The sequence below is a fragment of the Haematobia irritans genome, chromosome 1, assembly GCF_050003625.1.
Source record: "Haematobia irritans isolate KBUSLIRL chromosome 1, ASM5000362v1, whole genome shotgun sequence".
Lineage (NCBI taxonomy): Eukaryota > Metazoa > Arthropoda > Insecta > Diptera > Muscidae > Haematobia > Haematobia irritans.
The window spans coordinates 122,538,758-122,558,728 of record NC_134397.1 but is presented as its reverse complement, the minus strand read 5'-3'; the positions used below and the strand labels follow the sequence as shown (position 1 = coordinate 122,558,728).

Sequence of the window (19,971 nt, the reverse complement as noted above, 5' to 3'; positions counted from 1 at the left end):
TGTTTAATATTAATTAATAAAATTAATTTAATAAAACGACAACTGGTTTATACTATTTACATCAAGTTCTGGGGATAATGCGCTTTCTTAATAAGGAAAATAAGCAAGTATAAATTAAACTCCATCTAAGAGTATATTCTATAGTACTCCAAGTGGAATTACAATTTCGACCCCTCTATAGTAACACGCCTGGAATAAGGGGGATTGACTCCCTTTTTGTTGGTAACATTTGATTTTGATAAGATATATCGATATGTAGTATCGCCAAATATGATAGGCGATACTACATTGATTGTAAATAATTTTTGCCGCAAATTTTCAATTTCCGCCCATAGTGCCGTGCTGCAATGGTTAGCATGCCCGCCTTGCATACACAAGGTCGTGGGTTCGATTCCTGCTTCGACCGAACAACAAAAAGTTTTTCAGCGGTGGATTATCCCACCTCAGTAATGCTGGTGACATTTCATTTCAAAGCTTTTGTAAGTGGTTTCACTACAATGTGGAACGCCGTTCGGACTCGGCTATAAAAAGGAGGTCCCTTGTCATTGAGCTTAATATGGAATCGGGCAGCACTCAGTGATAAGAGAGAAGTTCACCAATGTGGTATCACAATGGACTGAATAGTCTAAGAGAGCCTGATACATCGGGCTGCTACCTAACCTAACCTAACCATTGTTCATTGCTATCTACTACACAGAAAAAAATATTTACGAGATATCAAGGATTACGCAACCTAAATTTTAGGATGCCAAATTTACAAAATATTAAGGACAAATTTCTTTTAAATAATGACATTTTAATTAAAATATTTATAATCTTTGCTTCAAAATTTTTTTTATTAAATTTAGGACACAAGTTTTGTAAATTTGCGTCCCTCCGTTAAAGTCGCATGTTTTTTAACTAAGGCAAATTTTCCTTAAAGTAAAGAAACACATTTTTGATTGAAAGAAATTGTCCTTAAATTAACTGAATTATTGAAACTTTAGATTTAGGATAGAAACTCTTCAAATATAGGCTTATTTTGAGAATCTAGAATACTTGCTTGGAAGTATTCGTTATAATTTGATTTTTAAACTGGCAGTTCTTTCTACATGAATAGGTTTAGTAATGTACAGCGGAAAGAGAATGAAAATTCGATAAATGAGACCTACACTGAAAAAAGATTTTGTCTTTACTTTAAAAATTTTGGTATTGATTCCGAGCCAAAGAAGCGGTGAATACAAGTAATGATACTTTTAAGACACAATTCTCTTTTAAATTTGGGTTTTGTGTACTTGCTTCTAGGAAGCAAATTTTAATTTTTCGTTTTTTTTTCAGCTTTGTTTCTTCAAATGCTATCAAAGTCCATTAAAAACGAGTTAACGACAACTTTATTTTCCAAATTAAGACTCGACTTCCAGTAGAAATTATGCTATGTTTCAAGTAAAAAACGTCTTTAAAATAAAGTGTTGAAAAACATGTCCTATTTTTGAACGATATTTTGCTTTGTAGTCAAGATGCAAAAAGACAACAAATTTAAAGACAATTTCATGAAATATAAATAATTTTTATGAATTATTAAAGTCAAGTTGACCTTAGCCAAAACATTTTTTCTTTCATATTATGATATCCATTTTCAAGTGAAATCACTACTTATAAGGACAATATGACTTCATTGAAAAGTTTATCGAGTTTTGGACAAGGAAAAAGAACTTTATATTAGAGAAATGCGTCTTCTATGCTAAGCAAACTTTGCATTCGTATTTTAATGACATGAAATCTTTAACATCACCACAATATTTTTTTCAGTGTAATTTAATTTTAGTGATCCTAGATTTAAGGCCAGATTGGCACTAAAAAATGTCTCTATTTAAAGGGCATCAATACTAAAATCCTTAAGGAAGGTCAAAACCTGTGGAGCCAAGTAAACTTTGTTTTTTTTTTGAGTGAACGGATACCGCTATTAGAAAAGACTCATTGCGTGAAAAGTAGGGCTTACGAAATTGGAGAAACAACCCTACGGGAAATTGGGAAAATTGCCACTGACGGATCTATTACAGGACCACATTGAAAAAAAGCTTTCCCTGTTCCAAAGATTTTGTCTTTACACTAATGATTTTGGTATTGATTCCCAGCCAAAGAAGCGATCAACAAATTTAAGGACGATTTAATTAATTTTTTGTTGAATTTTTCAGAATTATTAAAGTCAAGTTAACCTTAGCAAAAAAAGCTTTTCTTTCATTTTAGGATGCCCAATTTTAAGACGAATCATTTAATTATAAGAACAAAACGACTTCATTGGAAAGTTTATCCATTTTGGCATAAGGAAAAAAGTTTAATATAAGAGAAATGTGTCTTTTACGCTAAGCAAAATTCGCATTTGTTTTTTTAAGGATATGGAATCTTTGACCTCACGCCAATTTTTTTTCAGTGCAGAGACTAGTTCTGTACCGGTCATGGGGTTGGTCCATTTCTCGTATTGAACTGTTTGTCTAATGTCTAAATATCTAAAGTTGTTATCCTCTCGGACAAATTAGGTAATTTTTTTTCATAATTATAAGTAGCTACATATAAACCGACTCTTCAAAATTTTATTTCGAAAGCCTAATGAAGGAACAAATTTTATCTGATCCGATTAAATTTTCGCCCCTCTAATTACCATGCGAACACGTGTTCATATCTGTTGGATAACACAGTGACGCAATGTTCAACTTTTTGACTCCAAACAAGAAATCACTTATCCCAGCCGAAAGTACTCGATGAGAGAAGAAAAGTAATTTCTAGATTTTGTTAGATTGGTTGGCGTACGTTTTTTATGAGCCTCTATAGTTCTTTCGCTTTTCACTTTTTTGCAATTTTCTTCTATTTTTCCATGGCTATAGATCGAGAAAGCTGTGAATTTGACTCGGCCAACAAAAATTTTAAAGATTTTAAGTGAGAAAAGTTTCATTGGAAGTCGGAAATTTGTTTTTCAAACAAAAAAAAAAAAAAACCGTATCGTTTCAGGATTTTTAAGGAATATCTGAAACATTCAATTATCACAAAATCGGTCTAGGAGGAGTTATAACTCAACGATCAGATATTGAAAAATCATGAGCATAATATTCACCTACTCATCTTCTCCGTCGTTCCCTGAAAAGATATTCCCCGGTGACATATGAAACAAGTAAGCAAAGTCTAAGGTCGAACGGAGCCGACTATACTATATCCTGCATCAATTTGTAGATCCAAATTTTCGATACCGTTTCAAATCCATCAAATATGTTGGATTCTATTTACATAGGTTTTTGTTCACATATACATATATTTAAATCTGAATAAAATAATATGTGAAATAGCTGTCTCGTCATTTATTCGAATATATATTTGTCCATTGCGAATGCCCGATTTGTTTTTCACACTTTTCAATTGCATTCCACTGTTGATAGAAGCCTTGTACTCGTATACCTCGTCATATATCAGTTCACAGAATGGCGTGTGAGCTCCTTTATCTTTCAAGCAGTTGGCGAAATCCAAGCAAAACATTCACTGTCCGTCATCTCCCAAGAAGCCACACGAGTCATTCATTTATTACCGATATTAACAATCATGGTACTATTCTCGAAGCTCTAATCTTGAGTGCTGATATATTTTTGATTGCCACTTGCTTTCTATTCATTTATGGGAATGTCCAAAATAGCTACCACTAATTAAGCGTCAAAGTAGGCAATCAATTGATAGATAAGTGTCACACAATATGTCCAACTACTTGAGATATGTGTTTTTATTTTTTGTTCGAAATTATCACTACATTTCATTTGTTAAATAGTAGAAACGTTATTTGTTTTTTAGGTAAACTTTAAAACTATAAGTTAATGAGAAGACATAATTTACGTGTAATTTGGTAGTACTATAACACCCTTGCGATACATTACATACAGGTAGAAACAGGTATATCCGGCTGTAAGTTCGGTCAGGCCAACAATTATGTATCCTCCACCATGAATTGCGTAGAAAGTTCTACATTCACGATCGAATTACTTGGTTGAGGTAACACCTGTCGACGGCAAGGTAACTTAAAATTTCCTAACATTGTCGCCTAATATATAAAAATAAGTAGGGTTTCCCTTCCTGACGCTTCAACTCCAGAACGCTTGAACCGATTTCCACGGTTTGCATTTGTTGGAAAGGTCTCGAGCTCCTTAAGGTTTAAGCAAAGAAAATGCAAGAAAAGTTTCAACGGAAAATCTTTTTTATATACATCGCACATTACAAAAATCCCCCTTGCCCGCCTTTTTCAAAACTGGGCCAAAGTTCTCCAATTTGGGTGAAATTTCCAAGGAAGGTTAGGAGTGATGTCTAGACAATGACCCGATACTTTATTTTTCGATATTTGGTCGCGGAGGTGGACCACCCCTTTTATACGATTTTTGCTTAAAGCACAGTAAAACACAAAAATTATCTGATTTACTTAAGATTTACAGATTTTAAGATTTGGAGAGCCACCGTGGTGCAATGGTTAGCATGCCCGCCTTGCATACACAAGGTCGTGGGTTCGATTCCTGCTACGACCGAACACCAAAAAGTTTTTCGGCGGTGGATTATCCCACCTCAGTAATGCTGGTGACATTTCTGAGGGTTTCAAAGCTTCTCTAAGTGGTTTCACTGGAATGTGGAACGCCGTTCGGACTCGGCTATAAAAAGGAGGTCCCTTGTCATTGAGCTTAACATGGAATAGGGCAGCACTCAGTGATAAGAGAGAAGTTCACCACTGTGGTATCACAATGGACTGAATAGTCTAAGTGAGCCTGATATCGGGCTGCCACATAACCTAACCTAACCTAAGATTTACAGAGAACAATTGTTAATATATGGATGGGATAGCTTTTTGAAAATTGGAACAAAATTATCCAATTTGCTTGAAATTATCAGGGAAGGTTGAAGGGAGACCTCTCCTCAAGTACATACCGTGAAACAATTAAACTTGAAATTTACAGAGGATGTGAAGTAGGTTACATTATTATAATAGATATCTGATTTTGTGATATTCGGAAGAGAAGAGGGGCCTCCCCTTGTCTTGCTGTTTAAAAATTGGGCTTATAATTTGCTTGAGATTTTCTGGGAAGTCTACACAATATACGCTATGTTATATCATTTTTCGATATTGGAACGGGAGGGAGACCCCCTCTAAAACTGAAAAAAAAAAACTGAATTCTCAAGTTTACTTGAAATTTACAAAGGCCATAGGGGAAGGTTATGAAATCAATATGGTTTACTTGATTTTTGGGTATTTGGACGGAAACCTTCTCCTTGAAGGAAAGTTTACAGATTTTCATTACAAAAAATAGTGCAAAATCTAACCTTCTCCGATTTACTTGAAATTGGGAGAAGATGATTAAATTTATACAGGGTACATGATTTTTCGACATCTGCGTGGGGAAGGGGAATACTGAAGTTGGATAGTTTGTGAAATGAATTTACGATATCTGGTCGGGCAGGAGCGAAAGAGGGGGGAGGGTGGGGGGATTCCTTTTGTCCACGCTTGAAATTCACAGGAAATGTAGAAGATTGTCCAACGATTTTAATACAGAAGAGTTAAAAAACAAAAAATTGGTTGAAAGGGAACACCTCCTACCCGACGTTTGTTAAGCTGGTCCGTTTTACATCCGTATAAAATTTCTGTGTATAAACGAAAAAGCAAGTAGTCTGATTTTTTTTTAAATGTACGGGACACGTGTGTGGAAACTTTGGAGAGATTAATCAGTACTTCAGTTTTTGTGCCAGACTTCAAATCTCGAACCGTATCAATCCGACTTCAAAATCGAATTTGTTTTCACATCGACGGATATGGTTGACTAGGTTAACGAAAATATGCTTCGGGAGGTGCAGCGAAGCGGGCCGGGTAACGCTAGTTTTCTATAGAAATAAAATGTTGACAAAATTTTCTATAGAAATAAAATGTTGACAAAATTTTCTGTAGAAGTAAAATGTTGACAAAATTTTCTATAGAAATAAAATTTTGACAAAATTTTCTATAGAAATAAAATTTTGACAAAATTTTTCATTGAAATAAAATTTTGACAAAATTTTCTATATAAATAAAATTTTGACAAAATTTTCTATCGAAATAAAATTTTGAAAAAATTTTCTATAGAAATACAATATTGACAACATTTTCTATTGAAATAAAAGTTTAACAAATTCAATCAATCATTTATTTATTCACTCGAAGAAAAAAATCTAACTTACCATAAAAATTTTATCAGAAACTTAAAAAATATATTTTTTAATTTGGTAGCTTTGTGTTAAAATTTTCTTCAAGTTTTGGTAGATTATTTTTGGCACGAGTCGCAACCGTGAACGTAGATCATGTGGTGGGTACCTGAATTTTTTATACCGACATTCTGAAAATTGAACCAAAGTTCTCCGATTTGCTTGAAGTTTTTAGGGAAGGTTGGAAGTGGCGTCGATACAAAGATTATTTTTCGATATTTGCACTGGAAAAATATTGTCGTGAGGCGAAAAAAATTGGTGCCAAATTCTCCTATTTGCTAGGATGGTTTGGATGGCGTTTAGACAAAGATGATTAAATTTATACAGGGTACATGATTTTTCGACATCTGCGTGGGGAAGGGGAATACTGAAGTTGGATAGTTTGTGAAATGAATTTACGATATCTGGTCGGGGAGGAGCGAAAGAGGGGGGGGGGTTCCTTTTGCCCACGCTTGAAATTCACAGGAAATGTAGAAGATTGTCCAACGATTTTAATACAGAAGAGTTAAAAAACAAAAAATTGGTTGAAAGGGAACACCTCCTACCCGACGTTTGTTAAGCTGGTCCGTTTTACATCCGTATAAAATTTCTGTGTATAAACGAAAAAGCAAGTAGTCTGATTTTTTTTTTTAAATGTACGGGACACTTGTGTGGAAACCTTGGAGAGATTAATCAGTACTTCAGTTTTTGTGCCAGACTTCAAATCTCGAGCGGTATCAATCCGACTTCAAAATCGAATTTGTTTTCACATCGACGGATATGGTTGACTAGGTTAACGAAAATATGCTTCGGGAGGTGCAGCGAAGCGGGCCGGGTAACGCTAGTTTTCTATAGAAATAAAATGTTGACAAAATTTTCTATAGAAATAAAATGTTGACAAAATTTTCTATAGAAGTAAATGTTGACAAAATTTTCTATAGAAATAAAATTTTGACAAAATTTTCTATAGAAATAAAATTTTTACAAAATTTTCTATAGAAATAAAATTTTGACAAAATTTTTCATTGAAATAAAATTTTGATAAAATTTTCTATAGAAATACAATATTGACAACATTTTCTATTGAAATAAAAGTTTAACAAATGCAATCAATCATTTATTTATTCACTCGAAGAAAAAATCTAACTTACCATAAAAATTTTATCAGAAACTTAAAAAATATATTTTTTAATTTGGTAGCTTTGTGTTAAAATTTTCTTCAAGTTTTGGTAGATCATTTTTGGCACGAGTGGCAACCGTGAACGTAGATCATGTGGTGGTTACCTGAATTTTTATACCGACATTCTGAAAATTGAACCAAAGTTCTCCGATTTGCTTGAAGTTTTTAGGGAAGGTTGGAAGTGGCGTCGATACAAAGATTATTTTTCGATATTTGCACTGGAAAAATATTGTCGTGAGGCGAAAAAAATTGGTGCCAAATTCTCCAATTTGCTAGGATGGTTTGGATGGCGTTTAGACAAAGATCCGCTACTGGATTTTTCCGTGTTTGGACGTGGAAGGGACCTCCCCTGCTTTGTATTTTAAAACTTGAAGGAAAGTTCCAATCTTTAGGGTCTCTCTGGCAACAAATGCTTAATATGTTTTTCGATATTTGATTGGTGAAGGGGTCGTCCATTTTTTAAAACTGTGAAGCAAATTAAATTGAAACTTGCAAAGAAGAGGGAGAAGGTGAGTAAATGTAGGTAATTTTTCGATACCTGGTCAAGAAATTACACCCCTGATTGTCTCATTTTTTGTATATTGAAAGTTTTCAGATTTTCTTCCTTTCCTGATTTAGTTTTTCTAGTTTCCATGTATGGGAACCAAGTTCTTAATGTTTTGGTATCTTTAAAGGGTCGGAAGCTTCTTCTTGTTTCTCAATTAAGGTAACATTTCAAAAGGATCAGATCATATTTGTTCCTCAACGCAGCGCCAGAAGTCGGATCTGGGGATAGGTTTATATGGGGGCTATATATAATTATGGACAATTGGTGCATTGCTGTTAGAGGCCACATACATTCGCCACGTACCAAATATCAACCGGATCTGATGAAATTGACACTTTCAGGAAGCTTCGGATATCAAACCTGGGAATTGGTTTATATGGGGCCTATACCGATAACCAATAAGGGCCAAGTTTTGCATGGTTATTGGAGGGCACATCGAAAGAATTCTCTTCGTTAATTTTACGAAGAATTCTTCATTAACTATTCTTCGTGAATTCTTCATTAAAACAATGAAATTTACATTCATTTTCGTAAATTTTACGAAGAACATTTTACGAATATACGAATTGTCTACGAAATATTCTACATTAACTTTTCTTCGTAAAAAGTTCGTACTGTGAAGCAGTTTTTACGAATTTATGAATATTTAACGAAACATTCTACGTTAAAATTTCTTCATAAAAAAACGAAACATTTTCCTTGAAATAACGAAGAAATTTCATAGAAGTTGTAAAATTTCCGTTCGCGACATAAAATTGTCTTTGATAATGTGCTTAGGTGTGGTCCTTTATTCAATTTTTTATGCATGTCTCTGCTACTTCTCAATTGGGTGACAGGATGCTATGTATAAAAGTGAGGCAACCAAACTAAAAGTTATTCAAAAACTTAAGATGTAAAGCAGTGATGACATTTTTCAAACTTGTTACTACTACCAAATGCACTTTGGACTACAAATTTTTTTCTAAAAATTCGAACATTTTTCACAAATACGAAAGTTTTTCATAAAAAGTACGACCCAATTTCATAAAAAGAACGAAATTGTTTCATAAAAGTATGAAACTTTTTCATAAAAAGTACGAAGTTTTTTCTTACAAACTACGAAAAATTTGGAAGAACTTTTCTTCGTAAAAAAAATAAAAAGTTAATAAAAAGTTTCTTTGGTTGTAAAACAGTGACAAATTTCGTACTTTTGACGAAATTTTTCTTTATACGAAGAAAATTCATTCGGTACATATGCTAACAAAACGTATACTAACTTTCAACCGGAGATGGTTGAACTTTGCTCTTGCGAGAGGCTCCGTAATGTAAATCTGGGGATCGGCTTATATGGGAGCTTTTATGGACAGAGGGCATATACTTACACCACGTATATTTGATCAACCAGATCGGATGGTGCTACTAGTTTGTGCCACCTTTATTTTTGGACCACTTTTTAGAAAATCCTCAATGATAACGATGCCCTCCCTTCATCACGATTATATCTGGCACTATCTACCACATTTGTGTAACACTAAAGGACAGCTTTTTACTTAACCAAATAAGTAATCTCTATTATTCTCCATCATTTAAAATAATTACTTTAAACATTTAAATTTGTTATTACATACAATTTATTTATATTTGAGTCAAGTCCCCAAAAACTTAGGCCAATTTACCATAGGGAGCATTGCTGTTAACTGGGACATAGTAATCACCAGCAACCATGTAAGCGTTGGTGATGGCACCCATGCGAACAGAGCTGTATGTAGAACCGCATTGCTTACCGACAGCTTCTTCGTAGTTGGAACACTTCATGGTACCGAAATCGTCCTTTTCAACAGCTTCGGCGTAGTAGATAACAGAGCGACTGTGGGCACAGGAACCGGTAAGATCAACACCACATCCGGGTTGGGATTTGCCACCGTTGGGGTAGAAAGCACCCTTGCCAATGGGTTTCAAGAAGCCCAAGGTGCCACCGTTGGTTTGGATGGATTCAACATAGTAGGCATCAGTGCTGGACAAACGTTTGGCGGGCTTATCATAGCTGAACAAGGGGAGAGCAGGATCCAAACCGATAATGGTGTGAGCTTGACCGTTGACAATGTTCTTGCCGGTGTAGCCAGCAACATGGGCACCCAAGCTGTGACCAATAATTTCCAAATCGGCCAATTTCAAACCATGATTTTGCACCAAGAAGTTAACCAATTTGGCAACTTTCTCACCAACACCGGGAACAGCAAGGACGGAGGAAGCATAATCAACGGAACGAGCACGGCCCCAGTCGACAGTGATCATGTTGTAAGCACCCTTGCCCAAGAAGGCATTGCGGATGCCATAGTTAACATAATCATCCTTGCTGGAAGTCCAACCGTGAATGGTGATTCTGGTGGGGTTGCTAGCATCGAAGGGGGAAGCATTGATAGATTTGGAGGTAGCACTGATTTCAACACCACTAGGGTTCGATTTGGTGTACAAATAGAAAGTGACGGGATTGGTGGACAAACGGCCTTCCATTTTCTCGGCTTCGTTCATTAGGGATTCAGCTTCATCGCGATCCATCCAGACAAAAGATCCATCGGCTTGGGGAATATACCAACCATTTTCGCCATTGACACGTTCATCCTCAGGGATGGCGGAGGCACTAGCTAAAATGAAATTATGTAGATCTTAAAATTCCATTGTCCGAAAGCTTAGAAAAAAGTTAATCATACCGGCAGCTACGCAGAGAGCAAATAGTACAAAGTATTTCATGGTTATATGAAACAATACACTACGAGTCCCCGGATGAGATTGCTTTTATAGCCAGTTTCCTAGTTTTCTAGCGAAAACAAAACAACATTTCAAATTTCTATAGGAGACGAGTGTTAGGTCTATACAATAACATATGATTAGTATAGTTATTGATTAAAACATGACATGATAAACCATTATCTTTTGAGTACTTATTTGTCCAAGTAATTCGATGTTTCTTAACGATTACCAGTGATAATCTCAAAGTTGAGAACTTACTAAAGTATTGCTAATTACGTAGTATTCTTACGAAAATTATCTTTTATTTTGCGTCAAACCTAATCAGTGGTATGTTTGGGCTAGAAAGGAGTAAAAGAATATATATTTTTTTTTAATATTCGTACAGGTGAATGGCAATGTCATATCTGTTATTTGAACAAAATCCAAATAATAAAAGCGAAATATAACGTTATACTCATTCGATACTAAAACGTAAATACTGTGAAGGTAGACCCATGAGTATTTCACAACTAAAGATATTGCCGAAACATTGTAATGTTTGCTTTATATTTTTTATATTTTAACCATATTCTTCACAGAATATTTCGAAGAATAAGATAATAAAAAAATTCAAAGGATTTAAAGTTATTTTCAAAATTCACATGAATGCGGAGTTCAGTTTAGAGGCTGAATTGATTACGTCTTTTTTAGGTTAAGGAAGAAGATAACGCCCACGTAAGATACATGGTTCCGGATGAACACAACATTTTTCTTTCAGCTGTGGCTTATTTCTCTTGAATTGGTGATACCATGGGTGTTATTAGTCGTTCAGCAGAATTTACATTTATTTCTAAGTGAGATGCCACTCATGAAAGAATTTCGCGTATTGTGCACGCCCAGAAAAACCATGTTTGGACATGGTTTCCGCATCCATTTAATGCTTATCTAGAGCATGTAATTGCCGCGGAAACCATGTATTTTGTCTTTGTAAAAATAGTTTTCGAGCGGAGAAAAATGTATGGTGGCAATAAGCATTTGAATGGTTCTCAAATACCGCAAACATGTTCTATCATTTAAATTATAGAATTTGACACCATTAAATGGTCGGGAAAATCATGTACCTGACCATTCATTTTTTTACTTTTTTACAGGGAAAAAAGTATTTTTATAGGTAAAGTATAGACATGTCTAGAACCATTACATGGCAATAAAGACCATTTACTTTTTTTTCGTGACCATTTAACTTTTTTGCAGCAAAAAGAATTTTATAAAAACATTGAGCAGGTAGACACGATTTTCATTTTGCGCGTCAGTCGTGTGTTGATTGTTTCTTGGAATGGACGGAGAATACGGATTTACTGTGTTTTGGGTTAATTTATTTATTCAGAAGTGGCACGTGGTTTTATGTGAACACAACGAAAGTGTAATTGAAAAAATGTACCTAATATGGTATCATTTATTTTTATTTGCAGTTACATGATGTCTGCGTTTGTACATTTGATGGGCACGATGTAAATATGGAATAATTACTTATTTTTGAAATTGAAATAAAATAGAGTGTGTAAAAACATATGATGTTTGCTTGAACGATATTATAAATAAAATAAACAATTAATTAGTTTATAAATAAATAAAGTTAATTTTGTGTTTTCTTTTCTCAAGTGGCGTCCTTTTTTCGACGATGAAAAAAGTTTTTTTTTATAAAGATCAAAACATTTTAGGTTGTGACCATGTTCTTTTAACTAGGAGAAAAACATTTTTAATGAATACCATAACATTTTAAATCGTGACCATTGCCTTTTCATTCAAACAAAATTCTTTTTATCAATATAATAAAATTTTAGGTGAGGACAATTATATTTTCTTAGAGCCATGTTCACTGAGCCAACATGGTTGCAGGTGAAAATGTTACATGGTCGCCGCAAAAATAGATCCTATCATATTATTATGCTCTTCAAATATGATTGTGACAATCATGTTTCTTCTCTGCGTGTGTTCTGCGAATAATAATGATATTGAAAAAAAAAAAACTTTAATAAAATGTGATTAAATGTAAAATTCGAAATTCAAAGTAACATTGTTCCAACAGAAACGTAGAATTATTAACATGACCGCTCATCAAGTTATCAAACCAAAAAGTAAACCGGATAACACCTTTGAAGAGAACACCTTTTTCACCCTCCTGTGTGGAATTCATGGGGAGTACCCTATTTCAACTGCATAAAAACACTCTATATTTCCTACACTGTTAGAAAAATATGTTTTCCATATGTTCCGATATAAACAAAATGTGTTTCGGGCACAATTTTAAAACACATATATTTAAGTGCAAACATGTAATGTTCCTAAACTAACACTAAATGTTTGGGACATCTATGTTAATATGTTAGAATATATTATGTTTGGGCATGAATGTTTCATAAAAATCATATGTGTGAATGCAAACATATATAAATTTACAAATTTCGACTAAACATACATATGTTGTGATATTTTATTCAAAGCGACAGAGAGAGTATAGAGAAAGAAATAGAGATGGAAACCGGGAGAGTTTACGAAAGATATCAACATAACACAGCGAAAGATTCAAAAGAGAACAATTTCTGTGAAACCGCTTGTATGTTGTTTCGGAAAACTGTTTTATGATAAGGCCAAAAATTTGATGTGCTTAAGTCTAAATATTATTTAATTTGAATAAAGAGAATAGACATTCGGAACCAGACATTTGAAAAACAAACAGCATATGTCTTCGCCTTGAGAGCAGCATTTTATGTATGTGTGGACGTGTGTTTTCTTTATCATTTTGGCATTATGGGCACAATTTTTTTCTTGGTTCGTTAAAAGAAATCAGGGGTCTTCATAAAAATAACGAAAGGGCACTATACTCTTTTTAGAGTTGGGACAGTAAAATGAAATAAGGAGGAAATAGTGAAAAATTACACAGTAAAATATATAAAAATAAAGCTTAGTTCCTCTTTATTAATAAGTAGTCCACGAGATGTTGACGGACACCTTCAAATATAAAAGCGGGCATTAAGTTCGAGTTTTGCAGCTAAAACAATTTTAAAAGTTTATTTTCTTTAAAATGAATTATTAAAGAAAAATAAAAGGCATTTTAGAAAAATAAAAGGCAAGTGAAAATTACGAGTATGTTAGGCAATGAGCACAATCGTCTTTGGGAAAATTCTTCCAAGCATATAATATTTTTGGGCTCAAAATGCTTCCAAACATATAATATGTTCACATAAAACAAACATATTAATGTTTCGGCAGTATCCAATAATATATGTGCTTCCTGCAAAATATGTTTGGAACATATGTTAAAGAAGCGATTTTTTTGAGGGTGTAACAAATAAATGACAGAAAGTAAATATTTTAAAGATTATAACTTTTCATGTTAGACTGATACCGAAACAGGCGATTAACGTAGAGCTTTATGGACAAAGAAGTGTAAGGAACTTCATCAATAGAGTCATTGAAAAGAAAACACCAAATACAAATCTGTACACGCTTAGGTTAGGTTAGGTTAGGTTAAGTGGCAGCCTGATGTATCAGGCTCACTTAGACTATTCAGTCCATTGTGATACCGCATTGGTGAACTTCTCTCTTATCACTGAGTGCTGGCCGAATCCATGTTAAGCTCAATGACAAGGGACCTCCTTTTTATAGCCGAGTCCGAACGGCAGTGAAACCACTTAGAGAAACTTTGAAACCCTCAGAAATGTCTCCAGCATTACTGAGGTGGGATAATTCACCGCTGAAAACCCGTTTGGTGTTCGGTCGAAGCAGGAATCGAACCCACAACTTTGTGTATGCAAGGCGGGCATGCTAACCATTGCACCTCGGTGGCTTCCTTGACTGTACATGTTTCCGTTCGGGCGAATGAACTTTTCCACAGTATTTAGAACAGATCTGCCTGGGAAAGATAATTCAATTTGGGTCTTTTATGCTAACATATTATAGGAATTAATCGCCTTTACATCTAATCGTCTTTAAACCCACTATAGGTAAATCTGCTTAGATCTAAAATTGCCAATTTTGAGATCTTATCATATCTAATTAGATACTCAGTTTTTACACGGTCACTTAGCTTTTACCCTATTGTTATTAAAAAATGATGCCCATTTCCCCGATAAAATACTGAACAAAATTAGAGAGTTTTTGTTCAGAGACAATCCCACACTTTCCTCAAACTAAAAAAAAAGTTTCGGAATATCGAAAACTAATAATGCGGATTTTTTGTCCAAACGTCTCCTTCACTTTTCCTGAAAATTTCAAGCAAATCGGAGAACTTTGGTCCAATTTTCAAAAGGTCGAGTATGGAGCAGCTCTCCCTCTCCGACCAGATATGAAAAAATATGATACCCTATTTTCACCAATTGATCGCCCTTTAGGCCTTTGAAGGTTTCAAGCATATCGGCTCCGCTGTTTCCGAGCTTACCCGGAACATCTCAGCAAAAACAAGTATATATGGCCGTAAGTTCGGCCAGGCCGAATCTTATGTACCCTCCACCATGGATTGCGTAGAATCTTCTACGAAAGACTGTCATCCACAATCGAATTAATTGGGTTGTAGTATCTTAAAACTTCTTAAAATCGTTTTCTAAATTGTTAGTTGGTCCATACGTGTTATATATTAGATAAAAAAGGTATGTATAGGTAAGTCTACAAATAATTACGAATCGATATGGACTTTTGCAGAATTGAAATATGGGGGTCGCTTATATGTGGTCTATATACAATTATGAACTTGATATGGACCAATTTTTGTGTGATTGGGGATCGATTTATCTGAGGGCTATATATAACTATAGACAGATATGGACCTAGTTAGGCATGGTTGTTAACGGCCATATACTAGCACAATGTACCAAATTTCAACTGACTCGGATGAAATTTGTTCCTCCAAGTGGCTCCAAAACCAAATCTCGGGATCGGTTTATATGGGGGCTATATATGATTATGGACTAATATGGACCACTTTTGGCATGGTTGTTAAATATCATATACTACCTCCACGTACCAAATTTCAAACAGATCGGATGAATTTTGCTCCTTCGAAAGGCACCCGGGTCAAATCGGGGGATCGGGGGATGGGGGCTATATATAATTACGGACGGATTACGACCAATTTTTGCATTGGTGTTTGAGGCCACCACGTACCACGTATAAACTGAATCAGATGAATTTTGGTCTTCCAAGAGGCTCCGGAGGTCAAATCTGGTGATCGGTTTATATGGGGGCTATATATAATTATGGACCGATGTGGGCCAATTTTTGCATAGTTATTAGAGACCATATACCAACACCATGTACCAAATTTCATCCGGATCGGATGAAATTTGCTTCTCTTAGAGGCTCCACAAGCCAAATCGGGGGATCGGTTTATATGGGGGCTATATATAATTATCGACCGATGGGGACCAATTTTTGCATGGTTGTTAGAGACCATATACTAACACCATGTACAAAATTTCAGCCGGATCGGATGAAAATTGCTTCTCTTAGAGGATCGGCCAGCCAAATTTGGGGGTCCGTTTATATGGGGGCTATACGTAAAAGTGGACCAATATGGCCCATTCACCATCCGACCTACATCAATAACAACTACTTGTGCCAAGTTTCAAGTCGATAGCTTGTTTCTTTCGGAAGTTAGCGTGATTTCAACAGACGGATGGACGGACAGACGGACATGCTCAGATCGTCTCAGAATTTTACTTTATGGGGTCTTAGAGCAATATTTCGATGTGTTACAAACGGAATGACAAAGTTAATATACCCCCATCCTATGGTGGAGGATATAAAAAGTAGTATGGATCCCCAATTTGTGATCCGGAAGTAGTGCAAACTTGGATCATCTCCAATGAATTTGACATGGGCTTGTCGCGTCGTCTTTCCTCACTTTTAAAGAAATAAAGTCCGATTATCCCACAAGGCCATAGACCGCACCGCACAGTACGTTTATCGGGATGCATTGGTAATTCTTGAACGGCGTGTGGATTATCTTTGCTCCAAATACGACAATTTTGTTTGTTGACATATCCATTCAACCAAAAATGCGCCTCATCACTGAAGAGAATTTAACGGTAAAAATCTTCGTGATCTATAAATATTTTTAATTGAACACTGTTTTTAAAATTAAATTTCCACGATTTGGAAGCGTTGTTCTGGAGTTAACCCATTCATGATGATTTACCAAACAATACAGAATGGAGACGTCACTTTAAACTGTCAGAACAGCTGTCAGACAACGAGAGATTCATATTAAAAACAAAGCTCATAAAAACACCTTTTATAATAATGTTTTTATTGCAAATGTGGCAGTAGAGAAGAAAATTGAAAGTCATGACAAAACTAAGGCAAAATTTAAAGGCATAAGTGAAGTATCTGAATAGGTTAAATATGAATTCTTGATACCTTGATATTGCGGAGGTAGCTTATTCGAAAGATGAATTGCCTTAATGAGAATTTACCATTCAGAAATTAGGTATTTGTCCTTATCGGCGTTATTTCGTTTAATCTCAAAGATATTGAAAAAAACAAGCCTATCATACAGTTATTTTGGTTCTATGGAGTAGGTTATTTTGTACAATATTAAAAGGCATCGAAAAAGAAGAAGCTTCCAGAAATCCATACCGTAAACGCTTCTTATCACACACAGAAAAAAGTCATTAGTAAAAGTAACTCAAAATTTAAACCGACCCCCTGATTTGTCTGGCAGATACTCTTGTAGAAGAAAATCTCTTCCGATCTTCTTGAAATTTGATATTTGGTGTTAATATATGCCTCTAACAATCATACAAAAATTATTCCATATAGGTCCATAATTATATAAAGCCTCCATATAAATCGATCCCCAGATCTACATTGCGGAGCTTTGATGTTAAAATATGCCCTCTAATAACCGTCCAAAAATTGGTCCATAACGGTACATAATTACATGTAGCTCTCATATAAACCGATCCCAGGAGCCTTTTGTAGGAGTAAATTTCACCCGATTCGGTTAAAATTTGATACGTGTCGTCATCATCCGATCCGGTTGAAATATTGGTCCATATCAATTTGAGGAAGGTTTAATATACCAACACAAGTAATTCGTTTATGGATAACAGTCTTTAGTAGAACTATGTTCGCAATCCATGGTTGAGGGTACCTAAGATTCGGCCTGGCCGAAATTTCGATCTATTTACGAGTACTACTTTTTCTTAATTTTTAGTTCTTTGTTTTTTCTGTGATTTTTTCTTCTACGAAATTAAATTGTGGTTACAAAACATTCCACGTCATTAATTTTTCCTTATTTTAACGTCGCTTTGTGGAAAAATTTAGTGTAGAAAAATTTAGTTCAATTTGCGCATGCATGCAATTAATTGATTTTGAGGTAATTAATTTTTCCCATAAAACAGTTAATTTTTTCTTGTGTACTGTTCCACTATCAATTCTCTAAAATGCTCTTCTAGAGACGGATAAAATGTTCACTTCACAAGAATTTCTTTTGAGGTGATATATTTTTTCGCAGTTTTTGCTATAAATTCAAATTTTCTAAATTTAATTGTTCATTTAACACAATAGGGACAAAATATTTGTTGGTTAGTATTCAAAACGCCTCTATGTAGAAATAAAATAGACACAAATTAAAAAATATTTTCTTTCAAGTTTTTCTTCATTTTTATACCCACCACCATAGAATGGTGACGAGGGTATAATAAGTTTGTCATTCCGTTTGTAACACATCGAAATATCGATTTCCGACTATATAAAGTATATATATTCTTGATCAGGGAGAAATTGTAAGACGATATAGCCATGTCCGTCTGTCTGTCTGGCTGTCTGTCTGTTGTAATCATGCTACAGTCTTCAATAACAAAGCAATCGTGCTGAAATTTTGCACAAACTCGCCTTTTGTCTGCAGGCAGGTCAAGTTCGAAGATGGGTCCAAGTTTTGATATAGTCCCCAACGGACCTCCCGATTTGGGATCTTGGACTTATAAAAAACTTAGTTTCTATCCAATATGCCGGAAATTGGAAATCTAGAGGTATTTTATGACCACAAAGAGGTGTGCCAAAAATGGTGAGTATCGGTCCATGTTTTGGTATAGCCCCCATATAGACCGATCTCCAGTTTTTACTTCTTGGGCGTCTAAAATCTGTAGTTTTTATCCAATTTGCCGGAAATTGAAAATCTAGAGGTATTTTATGACCACAAAGAGGTGTGCCAAAAATGGTGAGTATCGGTCCATGTTTTGGTATATCCCCCATATAGACCGATCTCCAGATATGGGGTCTTGGGCTTATAGAATCCGTAGTTTTTATCCAATTTGCCTGAAATTGGAAATCTAGAGGTATTTTAGAACCCTAAAGAGGAGTGCTGAAAATGATGAGTATCGGACCATGTATTTATATAGCCCCCATATAGACCGATCTCCAGATTTTATTCTTGGGCTTATAGAAACCGTAGTTTTTATCCAACTTGCCTCAAATTGGAAATCTAGAGATATTTTAGGACCATAAAAAGGTATGCCGAAAATGGTGAGTATAGGTCCATGTTTTGATATAGCCATCAGATAGACCGATCTCCCGATATTACTTTTTGGGCTTCTAGAAACCATAATTGTTTTCCACTTTGCCTGAAATCGAAAATCTGGAGGTTTTTAGGAATATAAATAGGTGTGCAAGAAATGATTTTATTTTTTAGGCTTCTAGAATCCGTAGTTTTTATCTAATTTGTCTGAAATGAGAAATCTAGAGGTATTTTAACACCTTAAAAATGGGAGCCGAAAATGGCGTGTATTGGTCCATGTTTTGGTTTATATCCCAAATAGACCGATCTCCCGATTTTACTTCTTGGGCTTTTAGAAACCATAGTTTTTATCAAATTTGCATGAAATTTTAAATCTAGAAGTATTTTAGGAACATATGTTAAATAGGTGTGCCGAAAATGGTGAATATCGGTCCATGTGCACTGATAATGAAAATTGCTTGAAACTGAATTATAGTTTCCAGATTTTACTTCTGGTTATCATTTAAACAATGGGGGTAAAAATCTACAGATGCTAGATTTTAAATCAAGGCATTATTTCATCGTTTTCTTGCACAATTACACACGATGTTTATGATTCCTCTAAAACTCAAACAAATATGGTTCTTATAAAGGGTGATTTGTTAAGAGCTTGATAACTTTTTTTTTTTTTTTAAAACGCATAAAATTTGCAAAATCTCATCGGTTCTTTATTTGAAACGTTAGATTGGTCCATGACATTTACTTTTTGAAGATAATTTCATTTAAATGTTGACCGCGGCTGCGTCTTAGGTGGTTCATTCGGAAAGT

The 19,971-nt window shown here is 34.8% G+C and overlaps 1 protein-coding gene across 1 annotated transcript; it reads right to left on the bottom strand.

Annotated features, from left to right (window-relative positions):
• Nucleotides 1-9,523: 9,523 nt before the first annotated feature.
• LOC142221769 (phospholipase A1-like) lies at nt 9,524-10,784 on the bottom strand. The gene is made up of 2 exons (XM_075291564.1): nt 10,628-10,784; nt 9,524-10,561 (listed from the first exon to the last, which is right to left on the bottom strand). Exons 1-2 carry the CDS (start codon nt 10,665-10,667, stop codon nt 9,579-9,581), a joined length of 1,023 nt encoding a protein of 340 aa, XP_075147679.1. The 5' UTR covers nt 10,668-10,784; the 3' UTR covers nt 9,524-9,578.
• Between the last annotated feature and the right edge of the window lie 9,187 nt (nt 10,785-19,971).